The sequence below is a fragment of the Taudactylus pleione genome, unplaced genomic scaffold, assembly GCF_031769625.1.
Source record: "Taudactylus pleione unplaced genomic scaffold, aTauple2 ptg000478l, whole genome shotgun sequence".
In the NCBI taxonomy this organism is placed as follows: domain Eukaryota; kingdom Metazoa; phylum Chordata; class Amphibia; order Anura; family Myobatrachidae; genus Taudactylus; species Taudactylus pleione.
The window spans coordinates 4,343,931-4,364,089 of record NW_028284880.1 but is presented as its reverse complement, the minus strand read 5'-3'; the positions used below and the strand labels follow the sequence as shown (position 1 = coordinate 4,364,089).

General features: G+C 47.8%; 1 protein-coding gene across 1 annotated transcript in view; it reads right to left on the bottom strand.

The window, feature by feature from the left end:
- The window catches only part of LOC148503038 (N-acetylated-alpha-linked acidic dipeptidase 2-like), a 206,321-nt gene that overhangs the window by 83,847 nt on the left and 102,315 nt on the right, over nucleotides 1–20,159 (bottom strand). The window contains exons 8-11 of the mRNA XM_088449035.1: nucleotides 18,002–18,095; nucleotides 17,285–17,380; nucleotides 15,006–15,091; nucleotides 8,042–8,161 (exon numbers count right to left, since the gene is read on the bottom strand). Of these exons, the coding sequence (XP_088305161.1) occupies nucleotides 8,042–8,161; nucleotides 15,006–15,091; nucleotides 17,285–17,380; nucleotides 18,002–18,095 (396 nt within the window). The remainder of the gene's footprint in view (nucleotides 1–8,041; nucleotides 8,162–15,005; nucleotides 15,092–17,284; nucleotides 17,381–18,001; nucleotides 18,096–20,159) is intronic.

Below are 20,159 nucleotides of genomic sequence, written 5' to 3'. Positions count from 1 at the left end.
AGAATTATAAGTGTTTGTGGGACTAGGCGCCAGGTGATCTTTTTTCTTTTTATATCATGGACTGAAACCTGTCGACCTAGATGGCTTTGAAGGAGGTCACCATCTTCTCTAGAAGCCGATGTCGAAGCCGGATAATTAGCTGAGACAGGATCGGTTTAAAATTAGATCTGCGCGACGCCATTTTGCGAATGGCAATGAGACGCCATTTTAGTGAAACTCGCCATTATAAGTACATATGGCGATGCTATTATTTAGCGTTGTGCGATTCCCATGCAATAGAAAGAAGTTAAAAGTCCTCACCACATAAATACAGTCGCTAAAACATATAAACTAATTATCCCTGCAAAACACGCACCATAGTGTACTCCACAAAACACATAGTCGCACAACGCTAACTAGCGTCTTTTCCCAATTCCCCAATACTTACACACTGCACACTTACATGAAAGGTTCCCTAGTATTAAAGTGTAATATTCAAGGTTTATTCAGTGATTATTAATGTTGTGTAATAAATGTTATTTGATATCTAAGGTTTAGTACATGGTAAGCAGACCATGTCTGGTGTTGTACTGATCCACTGTGTCTCCACAGATTTCCGGTATCATCGGTGAGAAGATCGGAACATGCGTCTGCAAACTATGGACTATAGAGAGTTAAAACATTAAAATGTACTCTGTAATGTTAGCAGCTTAGATTAGCATGCTTAGATTAGCATGCGGGTAAAAGGACACAAAGGGCGGTTGGAGGCTGTTTGTGTCCATTTGAAATTGTCCTATAAACTATCCTGTAACAGAAACACCTTTAAGAAGAACCAACGGAATCATGCCAAACTTGTCGATTGTATTGCCAATCCCTGAAAAAGTATATATGTGCGTTCTTTGGGTCTCATTCAGACCCGCTCGCGAGCGCAGGACGCTCGCAAGCGGGTCAATGGTACCCAAGAGCTCCGTCGTGCGCATGCGCGAGACCCGGATAGCGACTGCCAAGCTGTCGCTCCGGGTCTCGCACCAAAGGGGGCGTGCTGTCGATGGGGAGTGACAGCACGCCCCCTGTGGTGGGCGTGCCGGGGGCGTGGCTGCCAGACGGAGGCGTTCCCATGGGAACCCCTAACGTCTGGGTCCGGCCCCACTGACATCCCTAGTGATGTCAGTGGGAGTGATTTTGGCTCTGGTAGAGCCAAAATCACTCCTGGGCTTGCGGCAGCAAGACCCTACCACAGGGTCTCGTCGCAAGCCCGATGGTCGCGATGGTCTTGACCATCGCGACCATCATCATGGACGCTCGCATAAGCTGTGGGTGGTAACTCACAGCTATGCGAGCGTCCAAGAGGCCGCTCAAAGTTTAGGTAGGAGGGCCCTGATTCAGAGCGAGCGCTCTGGTCACAGCGTCCGGCTCTGAATCAGGCCCTCTGACCCCAATAGAGTCTTCTTGCTGTGCTGTTGACGGAGGTTTCTAATACTGATGCCGGTATCTGTTCCAAGAGCGCGTGCGTATATAACAACTGTACCTTGGGTCTGTATGATTTATTTGCGCTAATTGTCTTTAGATCACAGCGTGTAACCATCTGTTTTTATGTTGAATAATAACTTTTTGTGCTTTGGAACCACATTCAAAGTCTGAAGGCATTTATTTACTGAGCGACTCATTACTCTAATTTGTGACAATTTTAGAAGGTATAGGCAGGATTTAGAAGGTATAAGTAGGATTGCATAGAGGTTTAAATTAGGTATTCATAGTTGGGGGCTCGCAGTACTAATCACGCTACCGGTCACTTGGTAACACTCGGTAGTGATCTCTCAGCAAAACGGTGGAGGCGCCTAGCAGGAGAACGCATTGTGCCTTCGAAATCTGCTACCACTGTTGTTGCAGAGAGTTCGCTACCTGTTATTGTGGCTTTAGGAGCGCTGATTGAGAATCCAGGGACGAGGGAGGAAAAAGTTTGTTTTCCTTCATCGATAGTTTTTTTGTGTTAAAAAGGGGAAGTCGCATTATTGTGTATGCGACTAGTCGCACAATAGTGTATATGTATTTCCGGTATTGCTGCCACGTGTTTTAAACAAAGCCGTTGAGAGTGCACGGTGATATTTATAGAGAGCATTGTTGTAAACATCTTGATCAGTGTTACCATAGTCTGGGAAAATGTGTATTTTTCTGCGCAGGAAAAAAAAGTGTGTAACAGTGAGTGTTTAAATTAGGTATTCATACCGATACAAATATGTACAAATGGGATGTAGTCAGGAAGCCGACGGTCTAAATACCGACCGCCGGCTTCCCAACTGTCAAATCCCAGCAAGGTACTAATGACTGGCGTCGAAATCCCGACGCCTGTCATCAGACATACGCCGGGAGCCAGACGCCCGGCATACCGAACGAAGGTAAGCCGGGCGCCTGGGGGGACTTAGGGTCAGGCACCCCCACGGAAGGGTTAGGGAAGGTGGGGGTTAGGGTTAGGCACCCCCGGGTGGAGGTTAATGGTAGGCACCCCCCCAGGAGACTTAGGGTTAGGCTGCGGGGAAGGGGGCGTTAGTTTTAGGCACTTGGGGGGGGGGGTTAGGGTTAGGCACCCCTAAGGGAGGGTTAGGGGCGAAAATAGGGGTAGTTATACTTACCTGATTAGCGATCGGGATCTTCACCTCTGCCGAGCTTCCGCTGTCGGCCCGGCGGTAATACATACTACACCCATACAAATACCCGCTTTGGCTTGAGTACCAAGCGGACCAATTCTTGAATGGCTTGTGCTTTGTACAGAGGAAGGAACACTCATAGTAAGTCAGTGTCCAGAATCATCCTGAGCAACTGAGGGCCCGATTCAGACCCGCTCGTAAGGAAGCGTTCGCACGCAGCCAGCCGACTTTTGCACTCTGCGCATGCTTATGCATCGCAGTCCATGAACCAGACCGAGCGATCGGGAAGCGTACGCTCACCACACATAGAGTGCCCAGCTGAATGAGTGACAGAAGAAGCCGTTTGTGGGTGGTGATGGACTTGCCACTACAAATGGGGGACTGGATGTTGCGAACGTAGGCGTGCCTGTGCGTCTCTCTATGCCGTTTCAGAGGTGTGCATTATTAGAGGTAGCGTCCTAATACATGTCACCTGGCTAAATTTACACTGAAGAGCTTGCAGTGCTTGCAGTAGGGTATGGTTAACCACAAGTGCTGCGTGTGCATTCGATGTTACCGATGGTTGCATACACTTCCTGGAGATGACGTGGGCGTCTTTAGACTGGCTGGTGGGCATCTGCATACACAAAGCGATCGCACGCCAAGACATAGTGGGCGTGCTAATGCCTTGCCATGCAATCGGCTGCCTTGCCGAATTTGCGTATGCATCGAGCAAGCAAACACATCTAGCGAGCGGGTCTGAATCAGGTCCTGAATCCACTGAGACGGCACTAGCTGGGACTTCTGGAAGTTGACAATCCAGCCATGCTGTATGAGTATCTGACGGAGCCCAAGATCCTGGGAGCCGACGACATGCTAAAGGGCAGGGCGTGAAATGGATAATGAGCCTCCTTGATGGCAAACTGTGGAGGAATGCTTGGTGTGGAATCCAGATGGGGATGTATAGATACGCATCCTTGATCTCCAGGGATACCATGTACTCTGCAAATGACCGAATGAAGTGATTCCATCCGTGAAAGGATAGGTAGAGATGAAAGGATTTGAGATTCAAAATGGGCCTGATTGACCCATCTGGCTTTGGAACCCCAAACAGATTGGAGTAGAATCTCTGAGGGCCTGATTCAGAGACGGACGCTCTGAAAGAGTGTTCGCTCTGAATCAGGGCGTTTTTTTTTTTTTGTTTAGAGCGGGTGACCACCCACAGCTATTGCGAGCGGCCATGATGATGGTCACGATGGTCAAGACCATCGCGACCATCGGGCTTGCGACCAGACCCTTGTGGTAGGGTCTTGTGGCTGCAAGCCCCAGAGAGCTTCTGGCTCTAATAGAGCCGGAAGCTCTCCCACTGACATCACTGGTGATGTCAGTGGGGCTGCCCACAAACGGCAGGCGTTCGCATGGGAACGCCTCCGTTTGTGAAGCCACCCCCCCGCCACACCTACAAAATAGGGCAAGCTGTCAATCAACATCGACAGCCGCCCCTTTTGTAGTGAGCCACGATGCTTTTTGCACTCGCTCCGGGCTCACGCGTGCACACTGGGCCACCATCGACCCGCTTGCGAGCGGGTCTGAATCAGGAATTTGGAGTCCTTTAGGAAGCTGGAACCGGAATCAGGAATTTGGAGTCCAGTAACCTGTTGATTGTCTGTTGCAGAACTAGTTGTTTTAAGGGATGAACTGGAAGCCCTGTGGTGAAAAAAGGAACTGGAGGAGGAAAAGCAAACTATCCTGTAACCATGTGATACAAGATTTTGAACCCAAATTTCGGAACAAGTACAAAACTAAACTTCTGTGAATCAGAGAAGGCGGGCACCCGTATTGGACTCCCCTAGGTGGGACGGGAACCCGTCATGCCACAGGTTTGTCTGCTGGCTTGGGAACCGGGGCGACAGGAGCTTGAAGCCCGACGTCCTTTTGACCGGCCGCGTCCGCCTGCCAAGTGCGAAGTCACAGAGTGCAGTGCCACCGCTGAAGCAGAGATTCTGGAACCTACTTGTCCAATATCTCTCGAGGCCTCTCCCAGATAAGCAGCAGATTCCTGAATATGTACGGCTGGAGAGATAAGATCTGCTAATGGAGCATTAGACCTCAGGCCCTCTGCTAATTGTTCAGCCCACTTCTCTTCTGCCTTGTTGACCCAGGAACCGTTCTGAGTAGGGCACCGGCTGCAGTATAGAACTTGAGAGTACGCTTGGAGCTTTCCTTTAAAGTCATAGATCCTGTGAATGGTAGCGTAGTCTTTTTGGATAGGCGAGAGACAGAGCAATCCACAGGTAGAGGGGTTTCCCATTTGCTTCTGTTATGTATGGGAAAGGGATAGAGGCCCTGATTCAGAGCCGGACGCTCTGACAGAGTGCTCGCTCCGAATCAAGGCCGGCCTTCTTGTGGCACTGGGCCACCATCGACCCGCTTGCGAGTGCATAGCGCTCGCGAGCGGGTCTGAATCAGGCCCAGAGAGAGAGAAAGCACCTGGGGAGCTGAAATTTCCTATCTGGGTGCTTCTAGGCTGCTGCCAGCTGCTTATCTAACTGGAGAGAAACAGAAAAAGTAACAGCTGAGTTTTTTTTTACCGAACAAAGAGGAATCCAGCGATTCCGGTAGTTCCGAATCTGAAATGTGAAGGACCTCCCGAACCGCCAGGATAAGAGCTTCAATAACCTGTGTAGCTGCCTTGGGTTCCTCCGAGAAAAGCTCCACGTCCGAATACTCCAGCATCTCACCTTCCTCCTCCTGAGACAAGTGATCTGTGTCCGACTCCTCCAACGAAGAGGAACCCATCAGTTGGCCTAGACTATCCACAGAATGGGCTAACCCCTGAGCCCAAGCTGGTTCGTTAGCTAAAAAAGAGGAATGAGATGTGCTGGGACCGTCCCTGGCAGCATCTTGTTCTCTATGAGAAGCACTAACTCAGAGGTTAAATCAGCCATAACCCATGCTACTGTAGGTTATTTATCTACGGAAAAACTCTGACTTCCAAGCCTCACACATGAGTAAACCTTTGGAGCGCACATGCATAAACTTTTTCTTGCAACAGTTTCTGAGAAGTACCTTTATCTGTTGCCTTAGTTGCCATTGTATATTCACACTCACACACACACAGGCAAAGGACAGGCAAGCATCCACATTCCAGCTTATATAGAAACATCCGCACAACACTAAATACTAGGAGACAGAGAAATAGAGGGGGAGGGCCCGGTGGGGAGAGGGCGCAGGTGCAGTGGGGACCGGCCACCTCCTGATCAGAATATAACAAAATTAATGCTCCCCACCACTTGGCTCTAAATAGCTCTGTGCAGCAGCTTCTGTGAGGCTTTGGCTTGTTAAATATAGACCGCACCACTTAGGTTTGGCTTGTTAAATATAGAGAGCACCGCTGATCCTGTAGAAAGGACAGGATCTGTCATGGAGAGTGGCCGAGGAACAAAATGGTACCGCTCGAAGTGAGCAGGACGCGCCAAAACAATGGGAGGAGGCTGCACTATGGGCAGCTCATAGCTCTCCTAAAGAGAAGCTATGGCCACAGTGACTAAGTCCCGCCCCCTGTAGCCAACCCCGATCTCTGACATCTATCCAGGAGTGAGCACCAGCTCTGTAGTGTGCCTCCTCCTCAAAACCGCTGTCCAGTGCAGCGGTGAATAAGACTAGCACTCTGGTGCTAACGTCTCCTGACCGCAAAAGGAGGGACGGTGAGGGGAGGGTGTGGGTGCAGCGGGGCCCGGCCACCTCCTAATAGTGACAGGTGTAGCAGCACCTCGCTGTCACTAAGGCTAGCTATAATAGCCACCCCTCCTGCTCCTCAGGAGTGGTGGTCATACTTACCAGCTTCTGCAGCTGGGGTGTGCTGGGGGCGGTGAGGAAAACCCAGACACAAGCCAGTATCAGCTGTGGCGGTTCCTCGCTGAGTCAGATGGCTCATGTTTTGGGGTCCCCCCTTAGGGTCACCGGACACAGGCTGTAGTAGCCATGACTGTGCCTTTCCCAGCGGCTCCCACATAGCAGACAGACAGCCAGTAAGCAATCTGCCTATCCTCATCGCAAAATGAAAATAAAAATTATTAACAAAAGGGCTGGAGATAGCCCAATGTGCACCAGCTCTCTTGGGCACATTTCAAAAAGTGGGGTTGATGTTACGTAAAGGGGGGAGTCACAGTTTTAGATTAAAGCACCGTCTATACCAAGTGTCTTTAGCTCCATCCCCTAGTAGATGATGAAGAAATGGGGTAGATATAATAATTTTAATTAGTATCATGGATTGTGGATATAATTTAAAAAAATTTATAAGATTTTGTGTTTTTCTCTTTAGTCTGACTTCCTTTTTAAAAAGGAATAATAATAATAATGCATAAATAATAATAAATATGTATTATAATTTTCTAATTTCGGATGTAGTTGACATCCCGAAGCGCACAAAGCCGGCACTCACAAGCCCGGTGCCGAAATCCCGACAAGGGTCAGGATCCCAACTGCAGAACCCAGGTGGCTGTTATAGGCACTAGGGTTAGGTTAGGCTGCAGGGGGGGTGGGGGGTTAGGCAACGGGAAAGTAGAGATAGTGTTAGAAGAAGGGTTACCTTACTTACCTGTAGGCGTCAGCTTTTAAACTGTTGGTATTCCAACCACCAGCATTGTGTGCACTGGGATTGCGTACCTATTCCAGTTATTTAGATAGCACTTTCTTCCAATTTCACACAAATGCAAAACAATTCATAATTTTTTTTACAGAGCCACTTCATAGTGTAATTACCATGTACCAGGTTGGTGTCTGAAGGTAGGTGATGGCTTTATACAGAAGTACCTTATCAAATCTTGGAGAAATTGCTCATAGCAGCCAATCAGCTTCTGTCATTTATCTAGCACAACCAGTAAAATTATAGCTAAGGTTCCCATGCCTACGGCATGATTACAACATCGTAATCGTGCCGTCGTCTCCCTTGGGGTGAAGTGCATACACTGAATGTTCAGATGTTCAGTGTATGCACATCAATCATCCCCGAACATGGGCAACCTGACGACGGTCGTCAGGTTGACCGTCATGTTCGGGCGATGATAGATGTCGGAAACGACCAGCGGGTGCGCACCTCGCTGGTCTTTTTAGACATTTAAATGCATTTAAATGCCCGATTAGTAGTCGACACCTGAGCGACTGCACGATTACGATGTCGTAATCATGCAATCGCTCAGTATTATTGGCAAGTGGATGGGCACCTTTAGAAGCCGATCGGTTGCTATGAGCAACATTTCCACTTTATCTCTCTCCAAGACTTGATACATCTTTCCTTAAAAAGTATTACATTGTGTGGCTACATTTGAATGACTGTCCAGTGCAATATTATGCATTAATGTAAAACGAACATGTTACAGTGAACCAATGAGATTTACATCGGTGGCAAAAGTGAACCCATTATTTAGACTTCTTACCCTCTTTCAATTTATTGCCAAAACTCCTTGCAACTTCTTGAAGGACTGCCGCTCCGGTTGTTGGATCAATTCCACCAAACACCCAGGAATCCCGATGACCTCCCAAAATAATATACCGATCTGGAGCAAATGTATAAAGTAGACAAGTTAGTGGACGCTGCTCAGAGTTATTCTCAAGAAATCATATTTTAAACAGGTAATTCCAGACTGTGGGCCTGATTCAGACTCGCTCGTAAGCGGCCTCTCGTTCGCTCCGAGCGATGTTTGCCCAACTGCGCATGCGTACGGATCGTTATACGCATGCGCGAACCAGTCAGTGTGGTCGAAATTCATGTGCTCGCAAAATAGCGAATGCCTGATAATTTGAGTGACAGAATGAGGCGTATGTGGGTGGTAACAGGGGAAGGTGCTTGAAAACGGGGAGTGGAGATCAGAACGCAGGCGTGCTTAAAGGTCAAAATGGGCGTTTTTTTGGGTGTGCATAATTAAAACAGCGTCATTGACCACGTCACTGGGTTATTTTATAGCCAGAACTGCTCGCAAGATTGTGGTAGCAAAAACCAACCACAAGAATAGCGAGCAGTTCATACGCTGGTCGATGTACTCGATTAATCTAATAAATAGCGGACATGACGTAGGATGCGAGCGGCCAGGGGCGTATTTTTTAAAAAAACGACCGCAAGTTTTGTTCGCTCGTTCAGACCTAGAGGCGTGAACAGACCGCAAAGAGTGAATGGTTCATTTGAATACCCCTATTTTCTGGACGAGCGAGCGCTAATTGCGTCCGGCTCTGAATCAGGCCCTGTGTCCCAATCCATTGTTACATCCTAGTACTCCAAGATAACTGGGGACAAAATAGATCATATCCCTGACCCATTCCGACCACTCCTATGTTCTACAAAGATGTGCCCAAACCTCCTGGTAATGACAGTAGCCGCACCAATGAACGTTTGGTCACAACCAAGTTATTATTATTATTTATTATTAGCATTTATTTATATGGCGCCACAAGTGTTCCGCAGCGCCTTACAAAGTACAAAAACAAATTGTATACAAGTGACTTACAGAACAATACAATACAGGACATGGATAATATATATTGCTACATTAGTGACCATATCACCCAGATAAGCAACAGAGCATAAGCAACCAAGTGTTAGGTGCCCTAGTGGTGAGTAAGAAGTAAATTACACTATAGTAAGGAGAAGCACAAGAGGGTAGATGGCCCTGCTCGTGAGAGCTTACATTCTAAAAAGTTGCATGCAAGATACAGATGTGCCCTTATATGCACTTTAATTTTTGCTCCATATGGCATGAGATGCTTGGTGCGTCTTAGATGCTCCGTCATGGGTAGCAATTCCCGGATTATTGTACTTTTTCCTAAATTTAGCATCTTATTAACATTGTAGCTGCATACAGCCTTGGAGAGAGAAAAAAGCACCAACCAGTCAGCTCCTAAATGTCATGTTTGAAAAGTGACAGTTAGGAGATGATTGGTTGGTACTTTATCTCCATCCAATTTCTCTCTCTCTCCAAGGCTAAGTACATCTCCCCCTTAGAGAAAACTCTATAGGGTACATTTACTAAGCAGTGGGATTTCCGTCTGTAGCATCCCACTGGACAATGCCTGGAGATTTCAGTCTAAAAAAAAACAGTAGGCTTTGTACAGAGATCCCACAGCCACTTATAGTGTACCAGGCAGGCAGTTAGGATTACAGAAGAATCAGTGTAAAGTCACAGATCAAGCACAACAATGCCTGGCGTGAAGCATAGCGTGGCTCACTTGTATAAGACCTCCCTCATTTGCCTTTTTACACAGGTTACTGTCTGAGTCGTACACAGAAGCTTCATGTACTGCCAGTGACCAGGGTACCCATGCATCGTCATTTTGTTGCATTAGTGCTGTGACCAAGACATTTTGTGAAAAAGTTTGGCAGGACGCGTGGTGCGGCTTAGGAGCAAAGACTGCGATGCGCCAAACAGGTCGGGATTTGAGGAACTTGACAAATTGGGAGAGGGGAAGCAGTTATGGCGGTGGCTGGTGGGTAATTTACGGTTGAATTTTTTATTGATTTTTTTCATTATTAATTAATTTCTACAAAACAGGTGAAAATGAACATTTTCACCTGCTTTTGTAGAAATTACATTTTCAGGCCATTCATCATCAAGGTAATGCAGGAGATATCACAGATACAGTATCTCCTGCTTACCTTTCTCTCCCGGAATGTCCCGCTGTCCCCATACACTAGTATCACAGATATCTCCTCCTTACCTTTCTCTCCCGGAATGGCCCGCTGTCCCCATACACTAGTATCACAGATATCTCCTGCTTACCTTTCTCTCCCGGAATGTCCCGCTGTCCTCATACACTAGTATCACAGATATCTCCTCCTTACCTTTCTCTCCCGGAATGACCCGCTGTCCCCATACACTAGTATCACAGATATCTCCTACTTACCTTCCTCTCCCGGAATGGCCCGCTGTCCCCATACACTAGTATCACAGATATCTCCTGCTTACCTTTCTCTCCCGGAATGTCCCGCTGTCCTCATATACTAGTATCACAGATATCTCCTCCTTACCTTTCTCTCCCGGAATGACCCGCTGTCCCCATACACTAGTATCACAGATATCTCCCACTTACCTTCCTCTCCCGGAATGGCCGCTGTCCTCATATACTAGTATCACAGATATCTCCTCCTTACCTTTCTCTCCCGGAATGACCCGCTGTCCCCATACACTAGTATCACAGATATCTCCTACTTACCTTTCTCTCTCGGAATGTCCCGCTGTCCCCATACACTAGTATCACAGATATCTCCTACTTACCTTTCTCTCCCGTAATGGCCCGCTGTCCCCATACACTAGTATCACAGATATCTCCTGCCTACCTTTCTCGCCCGGAATGACCCACTGTGCCCATACACTAGTATCACAGATATCTCCTGCTTACCTTTCTCTCCCGGAATGACCCACTGTCCCCATACACTAGAATCACAGATATCTCCTGCTTACCTTTCTCTCCCGGAATGACCCGCTGTCCCCATACACTAGTATCACAGATATCTCCTGTTTACCTTTCTCTCCCGGAATGACCCGCTGTCCCCATACACTGGTATCACAGATATCCCCTGCTTACCTTCCTCTCCAGGAATGGCCCGCTGTCCCCATACACTAGTATCACAGATATCTCCTGCTTACCTCTCTCTCCCAGAATGTCCCGCTGTCCTCATATACTAGTATCACAGATATCTGCTGCTTACCTTTCTCTCCCGGAATGTCCCGCTGTCCTCATATACTAGTATCACAGATATCTCCTCCTTACCTTTCTCTCCCGGAATGACCCGCTGTCCCCATACACTAGTATCACAGATATCTCCTACTTACCTTCCTCTCCCGGAATGGCCCGCTGTCCCCATACACTAGTATCACAGATATCTCCTGCTTACCTTTCTCTCCCGGAATGTCCCGCTGTCCTCATATACTAGTATCACAGATATCTCCTCCTTACCTTTCTCTCCCGGAATGACCCGCTGTCCCCATACACTAGTATCACAGATATCTCCTACTTACCTTCCTCTCCCGGAATAGCCGCTGTCCTCATATACTAGTATCACAGATATCTCTTCCTTACCTTTCTCTCCCGGAATGACCCGCTGTCCCCATACACTAGTATCACAGATATCTCCTACTTACCTTTCTCTCCCGGAATGTCCCGCTGTCCCCATACACTAGTATCACAGATATCTCCTACTTACCTTTCTCTCCCGTAATGGCCCGCTGTCCCCATACACTAGTATCACAGATATCTCCTGCTTACCTTTCTCTCCCGGAATGACCCACTGTCCCCATACACTGGTATCACAGATATCCCCTGCTTACCTTCCTCTCCAGGAATGGCCCGCTGTCCCCATACACTAGTATCACACATATCTCCTGCTTACCTCTCTCTCCCGGAATGTCCCGCTGTCCTCATATACTAGTATCACAGATATCTCCTGCTTACCTTTCTCTCCCGGAATGTCCCGCTGTCCTCATATACTAGTATCACAGATATCTCCTCCTTACCTTTCTCTCCCGGAATGACCCGCTGTCCCCATACACTAGTATCACAGATATCTCCTACTTACCTTCCTCTCCCGGAATGGCCCGCTGTCCCCATACACTAGTATCACAGATATCTCCTGCTTACCTTTCTCTCCCGGAATGTCCCGCTGTCCTCATATACTAGTATCACAGATATCTCCTCCTTACCTTTCTCTCCCGGAATGACCCGCTGTCCCCATACACTAGTATCACAGATATCTCCTACTTACCTTCCTCTCCCGGATTGGCCGCTGTCCTCATATACTAGTATCACAGATATCTCCTCCTTACCTTTCTCTCCCGGAATGACCCGCTGTCCCCATACACTAGTATCACAGATATCTCCTACTTACCTTTCTCTCCCGGAATGTCCCGCTGTCCCCATACACTAGTATCACAGATATCTCCTACTTACCTTTCTCTCCCGTAATGGCCCGCTGTCCCCATACACTAGTATCACAGATATCTCCTGCCTACCTTTCTCGCCCGGAATGACCCACTGTGCCCATACACTAGTATCACAGATATCTCCTGCTTACCTTTCTCTCCCGTAATGGCCCGCTGTCCCCATACACTAGTATCACAGATATCTCCTGCCTACCTTTCTCGCCCGGAATGACCCACTGTCCCTATACACTAGTATCACAGATATACTTACCTTTCTCTCCCGGAATGACCTGCTGTCCCTATACACTAGTATCACAGATATCTCCTGCTTACCTGTCTCTCCCGGAATGGCCCGCTCTCCCCACACACTAGTATGGGGACAGAAATTCATCAAGCTCCGATAACACATATTTTCAGAGCTTGACTGCGGGTGCATCCCACTGGACTGTTACTGGAGTGTCTTATTGTTGCTCATAAGGACGGACGCAACCACTTGCACTTAAAATTGTTATAACAAAACTCCCAATTGAATTCAGATAATGTTGTTCAATGTTTTGGCCGAACAACTGGTTTTCTAATGCTGTGATCTAATGCTGGCAGATATATTGGCCGATCAATTGATCAACTAATATATCATATGCCCGATGGCCAGTGTGTACTAGCGATATGTCTGTGAACGAGGTCGTTCTCAGACATATCGCGTCAGCTGTGCTGCCAAGCCGATGGCAGAAATATATGTCCATAGTGCTGTGTGTACGGACGATCAGTCGATCGCCTGTACACTTGTAGGCGGCAGCCATGGTGAGGGGTCCACAGCGCGCCCCCCGGCCAGCGGGACCTGCGGACAGAAGGAAGATGATTGTTATTTATACCCCTTTCAGACATACAACCCGGGAAATTTCCTGCTCAGACCCGGGAATTTCTCCTGTGCAAATTCCCGGGTATTTGGTCGAGACCCCCCTTTCACACTACAGTGTCTACCCGGGAAATTCCCAGGTAGACCCATTTCAGACAAGAGCGGGGTTTTTCTGCTTACCTGCCTCTTCTCGCCGTCTGCTCCTCCTAGCCTATCCCCTGTCTGGCTGATGATGATGATGTCATCATTCAGCAGCCAAAAGTCGACCAATCGAAATGCAGTTTTTTTTTTTAACATTTATTCTAATTCCCTGGTGGTCAAGCGGGAGTGCGGGCGGCCCGCTGTGGCACAGCCGGCCGATGCTGGGGGTGGTGAGTAGCAGCGCTGAGCGTCCTATAGGACGCTCTGTGCTGTCAGCTACATGCAAAAGCTGCTTGGTGTTGCCCGGGAGTAGTAAATTACCGGGTAGCACCATTCAAACAGAAGCAGGGTAATTTCCCGGGACTTAAGTAACGGGAAAAACCCTGGTCGATTGCAGGGGCGGCTACCCGGGAACGTGTTCCCGGGTAGGTACCTTTCACACAGACATAAGACCCGGGAATTTTGGCCGAGGCAGGCCAAAATCCCGGGAATCTCAGTATGTCTGAAAGGAGCATTAGTGTGTATGGACAACCATCATCTGTAGATATATCTGCTAGGTGTGTACCCACCTTTATCCTATATTAAATTGGATGACATATAAGATTACCACTAAGAAAACTCTTAAGTACTGCATATATTAAAGGGTTTATGGTTCTTATCAGTAACCCCCTTGTAAGAACCTGCAGAATGCCTGATAACAGAACAATAGCCTGCACTCAGTAACAAAGCAAGACAACTTTATATACCAGAAAGGATGGAATCATTTTATCAATATCTTTCTGAATGATATTAATAGCTCTTTTAAAGAAGTATATTTTAAGTTTGGTTATTCATGAAATATTTTTTCCTAAGCCACAAGCACCTAACTAGCTGGAAGATGAATTATTGAAATCATGTACAAAATAAACATGAATTGATGATTATTGTAATTGTATCACAATATACAGCCTGTGGGGACATTGTTGCTGTAGAAGCCAACTTGAAACCATTGGGGGGTATTAACAGTACCTCGAAATGAAAGTACAATGACTAATGCTGGGTACACACTGGCTGACATATCGACCGTTCAATTGAACGGTCGATATCGTGTGCCCGTCGGCCAGGGAGTATCAGCGATATCGTGTGTACCAGTGACGTTATTCACAGACATATCGCGTCGGCTGCGCTGCACAGCCAATGCCCAATATATTTGCGGATTTAGCAGGACGCGTTATGCGCACGGGTCGGCGGCGACTGACAACTCAACTGGACGGGCGCATGACGGATCGTGCAGACTCAATGCAGAACATATGTTCTGCACAGTCAGCAGATAGATCTGCAGATCAGACCATCTGCAGATATATATGTACCTGGTGTTAAAAGAAACATTGGGGGGGGGGGGGGCTTACCCAAACATATGACCCCTGTGATTGCTGCGACTGATTTACAGAGAGTTTTGACCTTTCCATAGACACCCTACACCATACTCAATCGTTCATGCTTTGTGGGTCATACCTGGTTCCACTGCACCTCGGATAGTGCCGATGACATCATAAATCCTAGTGACCTCATTGTTGCTGTGAATATGCATTCTGACCTGCCTGTAATAACATACACAGATCATTGCAACCAGAACAAAACCATATTTTAATGAACACAATATAGTGACATCAATACTGAGACTGAGTTTTAGGTCACCTAGTACCTCATATATATATATATATGTGATGATTAATTTTACCAATTCTAGAGGCGCTCTCATTATGGGGTCTATTTACTAAGCAGTGTTAGGAGAACAAGTGAAAAGTGATAAGAAAGTGATAAGGTGCCAGCCAATCAGCTCCCAACTGTCATTTTTCATACACAGCCTGTGAGATGACAGTTGGGAGCTGATTGGCTGGCACCTTATCACTTCCTTATCACTTTTCACTCTATCTCCTAACACTGCTTAGTAAATAGACCCCTATGAATTGTAAATATACACATACATACATACTGGTCTTGTTTTTATCCCATAATCCCCATATTTCCTTAAAAGCCATTTATGCGAGATAATCCTCTAATAATATAGCAGCTTCAGGGATTCTGGGAGTCATCTAGTGGCAGAAGACGGAGGTCATTATGGGTGTAGTAGGACAACAGCGGATGCTTATTTGGAGCAATGGTAGTGCCTATAACCAGTGCCATATGAAGGTTTGTGGGGTCCCTACCAATAAAAAGGTCAATGAGATATACTGGCGATGTTCTTAAAAAGTTCAATGCGTAAGTACTCCCAGCACCACAAATGTGTCAGTTTCAGTGGCGTAATTAGGGCAGGGCCGCCGAGGCTCGTGCCCTGGGCACCGTGGGACCAGTGGCTTGGTAGGGCGCCACCCAGCCACTGTACAGGCCCACCCTAGTCACTCAGTGTAGTGCGGACCACAGTGAGTGCGGTCTACACTGCACAGTTACACACACATTGCCACCAGCGCTGGCAGCGATGTGTGTGTTTCAGCAGCCGATGAAAGTCAGATGGACTCTCATTGGCTGCTGCGCCCACTGCCAGAGCCAGACTGGAGTTCACTCATGAGCTCCGCCTTCTGGCTCCTGCAGTGGGTGATGGGAGAGACGTCATGACGTCTCTCCCATAGTACCGAGCAGAACCGAGCGGGAGGACAGAGGAGCAGACAGTGTCAGGAGCGGGGATTCAGGTAAGTCAGTGTGAGTGTTTTCTGTCTGTCTGTGTCTTTCACTACATAGGGGGGACCACTACTGGCCGGGGGCACTGCATGGGGGGACCACTACTGGCCGGGAGCACTGTATAAGGGGGGACCACTACTGGCAGGGGGCACTGTATAAGGGGGACCACTACTGGCAGGGGGCACTGTATATTGGGCACTGCATAGGGGGGGGGACCACTACTGGCCGGGGACACTGTATAAGGGGGACCACTACTGGCCGGGGGCACTGTATATTGGGCACTGCATAGGGGGGACCACTACTAGCCGGGGGCACTGTATAAGGGGGACCACTACTGGCCGGGGGCACTGTATATTGGGCACTGCATAGGGGGGGGAGACCACTACTGGCCGGGGACACTGTATGCGGGGCCCTGCATAGGGGGCACTACTACTGGCCAGGGGCACTGCATAGTGGGACTGCTACTGGCCGAGGGCACTGTATAAGGGGCCCGGTATAGGGGGGACCACTGCTGGGCGGGGGCAATGTATAAGGGGCACTGCATAGGGGGGGACCACCACTGGCTGGGGGAACAGCATAAAGGTGCACTACTGGGGGCACTGTATAAAGGGTACTGCTACATGGAGCACTGCTACTGGGGACATTGCATTAGGATTCACTACTAGCGGCATTAAGGTGCGTATGTAATAAAAAGGAATGTTCCCAGACTGACAAGAAAGGGGTGTGTCATTCAGTGTCCACGGCAATTTTTTCGACATGCGCACATAGAGGGGGGGCAATTTTAAATTTAGCCCCCCCCATCTATGTGCCCGTGCCGAAAAAATGGCCGTGGTCACATGCCACAAGGGCGTGGCCACTGACAAATGGGGCGTGTCAACATGACACACGCCCTCTCTCTAAATACCCTAGTTATGTCGCTGGTTAGTTTAGTGCCCCAAGTTCACATTATGCTACACAGAAGCCTCAGTTCACATGCCACAGTGTCCCCCATACTGGTAATGTAGCTATGTGTGGGGGCCACTGGGCAACCATCCCTGATGACCTGTTGTTAATCTGGCTCTGCCTATAACGACAAGATGTAGTACAGAACTTAACAGAAGGATTGTCAAGTGTACCTGTTTGAGAAGTTGGTTAAAAAGCCAGGTCCAATGTTATAAGTGACATTAAGCTTTCCTTTCCAAGAACTTGGTGGCGCTGGACCTCCCATGAGCCTGGAGAAATATAAAATAAAGGTAAAAACATTTCAGACCTGTCACTTTAGTGGTGGAAGTGTGTTTGGCCACAATGCAGTTACTTGCACAGCAGTGGTGGCTTTCTAGCTAGAAGAGCACATGGCATACAAGAGCTCTGGTGACACAATAAATACACACAAGAGGGACATAACTCTGAGGATGAGGCATGCAGTGCTTCCCGAACTGAATGTGTCATGTGCGGCACTACCCTAGACCAGAGTCAAGATGGATCAGCCATGCTGAAGTGATGACATCACTATTCACCACTTATAAGTGACGTCATCAATTCAGCATTTACATATGGGATGATGTTCCATGTAGTGGGGGTTATAGACATTAAAGGAGACCGAGGAGTTCCGTCAGCATGTAAGTCGCAAGGCTGCAGCAAAGGTTATGCCAATCATTATAACTAGTGGTGAGCGGGTTCGGTTTTACCCGGATCTTTTTATTGGCTATCGCCGAACATGTGTTTTGGATAGCGAATAAAATCGAGCCAAATTTGCGGTAAAGTGGCAATAAGAACCGAGTAAAACCGAACCCGCTCACCCCTAATTATAACAGAACAGGGTAACGAATGAGTGATGATCAAAATCGGCTTACTTCAGGATCTGTTCTGCATCATGGTATCCTATAGGATGGACAGGGATACTGGGCAGTCCCACTCCTTCGTCTGCATTATATCTATACATAAACTCTGACGGGGAGGAAATGACATTATATAACTACACAATACCGCAATGACATTTCACACATTGAAATTGCATCTTTGCACATATTTATGGCAGTTACAAGAGACTCTGGGACTCATTCAAAGATAATGTAGGACCAAATCTGGGGGAACAAATTAGCCCCAGGTACACATTGACGTGATGCAATGGCTTCAGTTCTCTTTACACAGGCTGGGAAAATAAAAGGCATTTAGCGCACAATTAATGGGCAGCTTTACATTTTACAACATGGTTGGCCCAGATGCAACTTATAAATGAAATGACTCCGAAGTCCTCAGTTTTGTAATCCCAGGTTCATAATGCTGCATACACACGGTCAGATTTTCTTAAAGATATGAACGATAACGATTGTAAAAATCGTTCAATCGTTCATATCTTTGACCAACGATGCGCATTCCCACATGTCAGGTAACGATATCTGACATCGACTGTGTTTGCAGTAAGATTTGGACGATTTCAATAATTTTTATTAATGTCAGTCATCATTCATCGTTGATAAAATCGTTCAAATCATTGTCGAAATTGTTCAATCGTTCATCGTTATCGTTCAACGATAACGATGATCTAGCAAATCTGTGTATGCAGCATACGACTTACAGCCAGGGGCAGAACTATGGGAGACAATGGAGGCGCCTGCCGCCGGGCTCCATCTCTGAAGGGGCACCTCCTCCATTGCCCACAATATATTCACCCCACTTAGGGCTGTAACTATATACCCGGAGTGTACTATGAGGGCCACCCAATACATGGCACCCCTTCCTGGCACCTGAGAAGAGACCATATACTAGTGGAGAGCTGTGTGTCAGGCCATCAGCTGCCGCCTCTGTCTATCTATAGCCTGTATCTATACTCATTGGTGTTACTGCTCCTAAGCAGCGTCTATGGTCAGTGTGAAACGTCAGGTGCCCCCTCACCCACAACTCTCTGCCTCACTCCTCCATGGCATGCCTATACTCTGTGTGCAACTGCGGGTGTATCTGCTTGCAAAATGCTACATTATAGTGTCAGTGGTTATGACGCGGGGGGGGCACCAAATTAAAACTTGCCTCCAGGCGTCTAGGATGAACTTACGCCACTGCTTACAGCTAAAGGGGCCATCAAGAAGAGAACACTGACCAATGGAGCAATTAGTGTAAACAGATCAGACTTTTTATGCTTGTCTTCAGAGATGTGCCTATAAAGATGCCAACTGTGGCAGCAGATTTGAGAAGGCGCAAAACATAACGAAATATGGATTTTGCAGATAGCGAGAGTATACATTTCATCGGTTGTAACAGTGGGCCTGATTCAGAGCCGGACGCTATTTGCGCTCGCTCGTTACGAAAAAGGGGCCGGCTATTTAAATTGAGCGCTCGCTCTTTGAGGTCTGTTGATGCCTCTATGGCTGAGCGAGCGAACGAAACATGCGCTCGCTATTTTGTAAAGACGCCCCCTGGCCGCTCGCATCATACGTCATCTCCGCTATTTATTTGATTAATCGAGTACATCGAAAGGCGTATGAGCTGCTCACTGTTCTTGTGGTAGGATTTTCCTACCGCATTCATGCGAACTGTTCAGGCTAATAGACAACCAAGTGACGTGGCCGATGACGCTGCTTTGTTAATTATGCACACCCTTAAAACGCCCGTTTTGACCGTTAGGCACGCCTGCGTTCGGATCACCACTCCCCGTTTTCATGCACCTTCCCCTGTTACCACCCACAAACGCCTCATCCTGTCACTCAAAATAGCAGGCACTTGCTATTTTGCGAGCGCTCGATTTCCGACCGCAATGACTGGTTGGCGCATGCGCATTATGACCCATATGCATGCGCAGTTGTGCGAAAATCGCTCGGAGCGAAACGAGCGGCCGCTTACGAGCGGCTCTGAATCAGGCCCAGAGGCAACACTCTGTGAGATAACTTTGCCCACCCAGAACTAATAGACAGCTGCAAATAACAGACTAACCGCAGAATTTCAATAAACGTCTGCCAATAATGCGATTAATCGGTAGAAAATCCAGGTGTATGGAAGAGCTAAGTCGTTAGTATA